The sequence below is a fragment of the Tachysurus fulvidraco genome, chromosome 9 (assembly GCF_022655615.1).
Source record: "Tachysurus fulvidraco isolate hzauxx_2018 chromosome 9, HZAU_PFXX_2.0, whole genome shotgun sequence".
Lineage (NCBI taxonomy): Eukaryota > Metazoa > Chordata > Actinopteri > Siluriformes > Bagridae > Tachysurus > Tachysurus fulvidraco.
Genome location: NC_062526.1, coordinates 3,758,473 through 3,765,579, shown reverse-complemented (window position 1 = coordinate 3,765,579; position 7,107 = coordinate 3,758,473). Strand labels below are relative to the sequence as shown.

The 7,107-nt window shown below is 38.2% G+C and overlaps 2 protein-coding genes across 2 annotated transcripts; both read right to left on the bottom strand.

Moving 5' to 3' along the window:
• Window positions 1–883: 883 nt before the first annotated feature.
• Window positions 884–3,696, bottom strand: zgc:112294 (transmembrane protein 17A). The gene is made up of 4 exons (XM_047819061.1): window positions 3,567–3,696; window positions 1,570–1,676; window positions 1,282–1,395; window positions 884–1,195 (listed from the first exon to the last, which is right to left on the bottom strand). The coding sequence occupies exons 1-4, from the start codon at window positions 3,694–3,696 to the stop codon at window positions 884–886; spliced, it is 663 nt and encodes a 220-aa protein (XP_047675017.1).
• A 357-nt stretch (window positions 3,697–4,053) lies between these two features.
• On the bottom strand, window positions 4,054–5,550 carry selenoe (selenoprotein e). The gene is made up of 4 exons (XM_027162931.2): window positions 5,391–5,550; window positions 4,943–5,019; window positions 4,685–4,763; window positions 4,054–4,370 (listed from the first exon to the last, which is right to left on the bottom strand). Exons 1-4 carry the CDS (start codon window positions 5,505–5,507, stop codon window positions 4,227–4,229), a joined length of 417 nt encoding a protein of 138 aa, XP_027018732.1. The 5' UTR covers window positions 5,508–5,550; the 3' UTR covers window positions 4,054–4,226.
• Between the last annotated feature and the right edge of the window lie 1,557 nt (window positions 5,551–7,107).

Below are 7,107 nucleotides of genomic sequence, written 5' to 3'. Positions count from 1 at the left end.
GTCTCTTTTCTTTGAATATATGTGTATTTAAAAATCGAGACACTCTCATACACTACTAAAGGCTTTACCCTGATTAACACAAGACACAAGTGGTATTCCCTACTGCAGTTTGTGTGCGTGTTTGTGTGTGTGTGTGTGTGTGTGTGTGTGTGTGTGTGTGTGTGTGTGTGTGTGTGTGTGTGTGTGCCGCATGAGAACCAGTGTGATGAGTCATCCCATGAATGCTTACAAGCAGCAGTGTTTCCTGTGAAGTCTAATTAGATTCTTGCTCCACCATGTGGCCACTAAGTGTATTACACACTAAACATACCGTACTTTTCTCCAAAACGGAGAAATAAACATGGAGATACGACCCACAGGTTATTTGTACTAATTATATATACATAACTTGTAAATGCGAAGTTAATTCGATTTGTAGTTTAAATGAATAGATAAATGACAGAAAACAGATTTTTGTAAAAAAAAAAAAAAAAAAAGGGAAATAATAAAAATAAAAATAATAAATAAATAAATAAATGAATGAATAAAACAGTCCGCCTGTAAATCTCTGTAAAATATTAAAAAAAAAAAAAAATCTTCATTGAATCTCTGTAACATTACTGTGGGACGCCTGTATTTTAAATTCAGTATCATTTCTGAAAAGCAAAAAAAAAAAAAAAAAAGCTGGTTAGGTTGGATTACAGCGACACCTAGCGTTCATCCTTAAAATATTTAAGGATTTTTTTCATGAAATCCTTCCTTTATATTTTATAAAAATAATTCTTAAGTTGGTGTATCTATAAAGAAACCCTAGATGAACTAATATTCCAAACCTTGTTGGAGTCGAAGCATTTTAAAGTTCCTTAAGAGTTTAATTACTGCGCAGTGAGGCTGGGAAATCTAATCACTGTGGTTGTTTGTCTCTGACAGGAAGCAGAGGTAACACACTCCTGTGTCCACAAGAGAAGCTGAACACAGAGCAAGTGTCTACAGTCCTGCTGAACTGCCCGAGGTGGAATTGCAGAGCGAGTTTCCGTGACATGACCCTCAGTGCAACAAATGAAGACAACACCTCAGACAGGAGGAAGCCCAGATACAGGCAGTGTACTACTCGCTCCAGAGGGAGGATCAGCAAGCCTTTATCAGTGAGGAAGAAGAGAAGGATGGGCAGTTGGAAGGCTAGAGAGATCAGCCAGAAAGCAGCAAGCTCTGGGACCTTACAGTAGAAGAGAGATTTGAAGAATTCGGAAGAGCACATACTGTATAAAAATACACACTCTACCTTAAGCATATTCATATTACCTTCTCTTTCAGGTTCCCAACGTAGCCGAGGTACACACGGAGAACCTCAAGTATGCTAATTATTATCATTCCAACCACCATCAGACACTGGTAGTATCCAGGCAATAGGGTGAACTGGGATTAACAATAAATAAATAAATAAATACATACATACATACATACATACATACATACATACATACATACATACATACATACATACATACATACATACATTTAGAGTCTTAAAACAAATTTCAACACATTTTCTAAAACACAAACTAAGATCGAAAGACTCGAGACACATACCTTTAAATCCAACATGGCGATCTCAGAGAGCCACCAGAAAGGGAAGAAGAACATATTGAAGTAGAGAAGCATCTGTAGAGGCAGGTCAGATGAAATCTGGCTGTAAACTGTAAATGTTATGAAGATGTTGACAGACCTTCTCTTTTCAGAACTTACACACTGTCTGAACAATATGTGCAATCACCAGCAGGACAGAAGGAATATTCTTTGTGATTTTTTATTTTTATAAAAATTTTTATTTTATTCACTAATTAATTCTAATAGCCTTCTATTTAAAGACACAGTGTTGAACTCTTTTCCCTCAGAATTTGAGCCAGTTTTGTTGTGTCCATATTCAGTGTCTTTGTCATGTCTTTGTGGAGCGTGACAATATGACTCGTGAATTTTATATTCATGACATTTATATTGTAATAATATTTCTATTTTTACCTAGTCTACTAGGGGCTATATATATATATATATATATATATATATATATATATATATATATATATATATATATATATATATATATACATAGAAAAAAGGTTGTTGTTACAAAAAAGGTTGTTGTTTTTTTCCACATAAATGTTTTCATGTAAATGATGATATCCCAAGTGCCCCACAAAATTTTGTTGTACTGTATACAGTGATAAAGCTAAAGATCGTGATAAGATTTTGCTTTCATGAACATAGTCTGCCGGGAAACCAGACTTTTTTTCATCTCCTCCACCTTCTGGAGCTTCTGCTTTACATCCAGGTCCTTATACTTCTCATAATGTTTCGTTTCATAGTGTCGTTTTATGTTATATTCTTTCGTTAAAGACACGTTAGCACACAAGACAAACAGGTCTGTCCTTTATATTAGTGAACAGACAATCTGCCTCCCACCTGTCTTGAGCTCCTATTGTCCATCTTTCGTTTGGCCATTTTTGTGGAGGGTGGAATTAACTTGCCCGATGTGACTGTAGTATGGTTGTTAACGACTGTAAACATAGAATGAGGGGCACTTGCTGTTCGTGACTATGCGTCAATACAGTGGCAAGGCATTCTGGGATTTGTAGTATCAGCGGAGCATGCGGCTAGCTGATATGATCTTGTGGGTCAAATATAATTACACCAAATTTGGTGAGATCAGAGTTTGACACCCCTGATCTACAGTATTAACAGTGCGGTGTCACGACTAGATGCTTAACACGCAATCAGTGTGTGAAAACCAGGACATAGCAAAACTGTTCAGGAGTTAGCATCAGGAGCTAAAACACTGAACACCACGGAAGTGCACGCCGTAACGAAGGGGAAATACATGACATAGAAATATTAACGGAAAATGGATATAAACGAACTCTTGGTCAACTTTAAAAGACCTAAAAAGATTAGAAAGCTGTGAAAGATAACAATACCTGCTCGAGAGCGAGGGAACATGCAGGATTTATCCAATCACAAATGTTGGCAGAACAAATATGCAAATAAGTTCACAAAGTTAATATACAGTGAGAAACGTCAGATTATAAAGAGCCAGAGTTCATTGTTAACCCCGGGTAAAGTCTGAGCAGTGTGAAACCTCAAACAACATAACCCAGGATTGTGTTTCAGTCACCCTGGGGAACTATTTTAAGCATTAAAAAATCTTAAAGTGTACAACCTTTAATAATCTTGAATTTTTTATTATATTAATTCTTTATATTATTCCTTATGTTTACCTTCTGTTCTATGTTTATGTTCTGTAAAGCTGCTTTGAGACAATGTCTATTGTAAAGAGCGCTATACAAATAAATAAATAAATAAATAAATAAATAAATAAATAAATAAATAAATAAATAACAAACAACCAGGTATCAGGGTTCAGACTCTGGAAATCACAGTTAGCATAAATGAACCAATGTGCTATTTTAACCATAATTAACCATAATTACTGAACATAACCAGAAAAAAATACAGAAAACTACAGAAAGATCCAGAATTTGGTATAGCTACTGTAAAGCAAAAAATGACACAACCTTCACAATAGGGCTCACCTTCATTCACAACTCCATGTCCATGAAGATAACCGCTATCTCTTGTTCTGTTGTTGAGAAATATGGCGTTACTGGCATGTGCCAGACCCACCCTGAGATTCTGGGGTATCGGGGTGTAAAACACTGGCATGGTGGCCTAGCAGAACCATTCAGCCATGCCGCACTTCGCCCCTCGAGACTGTGTCTTGTGTCGCCTTAGATTAGAGACAGATGGCTAAACGCTAACCAGATTAAATCCCTCTGACAGGGGATTAGTGCTAGCTTTGCATGCGCCTTGTCTGTATTCAGCTTAAGTGTGCCAACTATATAACAGTTAGCATTCCAGTTTCCAGACAGCGGTAATTAGACACTTTGTTTAAAGGCATCCGATTTGACAGAATCAGTGGCTTGTAGAGAATTTCTCATTATCCATGCTAAGTTGAAGCTGCTTCATTCAGACGGATGTAATTGCATCGAACACTTTGCCATGATTGATCAGAGCACCATGTGAAAATTTTCAAAGGCATTTATTAAGAAATTCATCATGTTTATTTGACTAGTTGCAAACAGCTGCTGCACCAAGCTGAAGCTATCTCAGCCCAGAACCTGACCCGATTGTGAGGCCTTGAGGTCCCAGGCGTCATTTCGCTTTATGCAATTGCAGCTGTTGGCCACCAGGGGTCAGAGTTCGTCTCGTGGTGCCTTCAAGGGGAAGTTCATAAATTCTTCAGGGACATCCTCGCCTTTCTGTGACCTCTTGTAGAAACCAAGAGAGTCCAGAAGATCACAGATCTCATCAGCCTTCATCTTCTTCAGTGGAACAATCTGAGGAGGAAAAAAAAAAGACTTTCTGATTGAAAGAGATGACAAATTTAATGCTAGTCATTTCATGGTAACGTGAAGAGTTTACCCGGGGTTAATAAGGAATTGTATGTTCCTAAACTCTGGTTTAACCTTATTAACTTATTTGCATATTTGTGTAATCAATAATCGTGATTAGAAAATAAAACGCATTACGACTTTAAATAACGACTTGTCTCTCTCTTTCACATCAGTAAGGGAAAAAAAAACAGTGTTGTGCCTGAGCAGGCTACAGAAAAGATATTAACTGGTATACATTCAAAAGAAGTTCATCTTACCTTCACCTCCTCATCCTTGTCATTGTAGAAGATAAGATGTGGGTTTTTGTCTTCTCCTGAATCGTACTCCAGATTATGACTTTTACAAACCGGTTAAAGCAAACATCCGGCGTACATTTAAGCGTTTAAACATCGCGACTCTAAAATCACTTTCACTCAAGCGGAACATCATCTGAAAAATCTCACAAATTGAAACTACAGAGTATTTGAAACTTAGCAGCCATTTTTATGCTAATTCATGCTATTATGTAAGGATACTACAGTGCCCAATGCTCCATGAGGAACTTATAGAGCTCAGGCATCTTCTTTATGGATCATCCCACCACACTGGGAGCCTTGGAGGAGAAAACAAAATAACATTAGCAGACAGATACGTGTTATAAAAAGACAGATTAGCAGACAGATACGTGTTAAAAAAGGCACACGAGTTACAATTTCGAGCTTCAGTAAATAATACACAGGGACAAAGAGAACAATATTGGCATGAAGCTACATTGAGAGCACTTGGTCTCAAAGAGCTGACATGGTTTAACTACCACGATTAGCTAAAAACATTAATACAGTGGGACGTATAATCATTTTCCTTGGTGTAACTGACCACACGGATCACTGCGGTGCTCACAGACATTTTCTGTAACGCATATCCCCATTACACATCATTCTGAAGCATAACATACGCACAAAAAATCCCTATAAAAATCCTCACCATCAGTTTTCCCCTTGCAACAATGAGTTTTTCTTCTTTTCCTGGACCCTGTGTTGTGTTTTCCTCTGGTTTTCCCACAGCACAGAGAGCCACGAGGATCACCAGTGAGAACCACATGGTGAAATCTCACAGCAATGGAAAACGTCTGTGGGAAATACAGGTGCATTGATACTGTAGGTGCATGCACTCATGTGGCAAAGCCTGATTGGTCTGTTTGGTGTAATTTTTAAGGTCCGGTCTCTATTCGTAACATGAAAAGGAACAGACAGATTTTAATAATCTTATACAAATGCTTTGGAGTAGAGTGTAATGATGATGTAATCTATGGGAATATCGAAGATGTTGCGTTAAATTGATCTCGATGAAGATGTAAATGTCGATATTACTGTGATTTATGTTTCCATCTGATATTACATTTATAAATATGCCATTCATGTAGTATGTAAATTACAGGTCATCTCTAAACTCTGAACTGTAACGTGTAGAATTAACAACTTACGAGAATGTTTCAAAGAAATTAAAAATTACGAAACCAACACTTAAGCAGAAGTTAGAAAACCCAGACAAGCAAAATGAGGATAGGGGATGTGGTAGCCTAGTGTTTAAGGTGTTGGATTACTGTTTGGAAGGTCATGAGTTTGAATCCCATGTCCACCAAGCCGGGCTCCTGGGCACTCTGGATAAGGGTGTCTGCTAAATGCCGTAAATGTAAAACAAGAGATCAGCAAATGACAAAAAAAGATTGATCGAACGCAGGTGTGTGTTTGTGTGTCTGCTGTGGCCATGTTTGTAAGCTGCGGTGCGTCATCGGAGTTCAGCGAGTCTGGAGAACTGACAGTCACTGATATTTAATTTATGTTCTTTATTGTAGTAGTAATATTAAAAAAATCACATGCTCAATAGGAATCTGCATTGTTTTCATTTCCTGAATATCTGAAGTGCAACTCTCACCTTCTGTTTTCTTTCCCCTTTCAGTGACGTGACATACGGCTAAGTATAGTGACCCATACTCGGAATTCGTTTAAAGTGATGGTTTTCGCATATCACAGGCTATTATGAGCCTGGGGTCAGAGCGCAGGTCAGCCATCATGTGGCACCCCTGGAGCAGGTGAGGTTAAGGGCCTTGCTCAAGGAACCCTTGTGGGCTTGAACCCCGACCTTCTGATTAAGAACACAGCGGCTGGACCGCTGCACCATCAGCCACATAAACCTTTCAGTAACATAAACTCACTTTTAGCTCACATTAAAAGTATATCCCAGTGACCTAATTAAGAAATGTGATTAAATTAATTTAAAAAGTGATTCTTAAAAAATAATTGTAAGTCCTTAACGTCCTCCTAATGTTGTGTATTCTCTAATTGAATTCTAAAACTTTCAGTTTTGTTAGAGAATTTCATAAACAAATAAAAAAATTCACCTTTAAAAAATAGATTTTGTCACCTGAAGTTTCTGAACACTCTCTCTCACTCATTTTCTACCACTTATCCGAACTGGGGTCACGGGGAGCCTGTGCCTATCTCAGGCGTTATCAGGCATCGAGGCAGGATACACCCTGGACGGAGTGCCAACCCATCGTAGGGCACACACACACTCTCATTCACTCACGCACTCACACACTACGGACAATTTTCCAGAGATGCCAATAAACCTACCATGCATGTCTTTGGACCGGGGGAGGAAACCGGAGTACCCGGAGGAAACCCCCGAGGCACAGGGA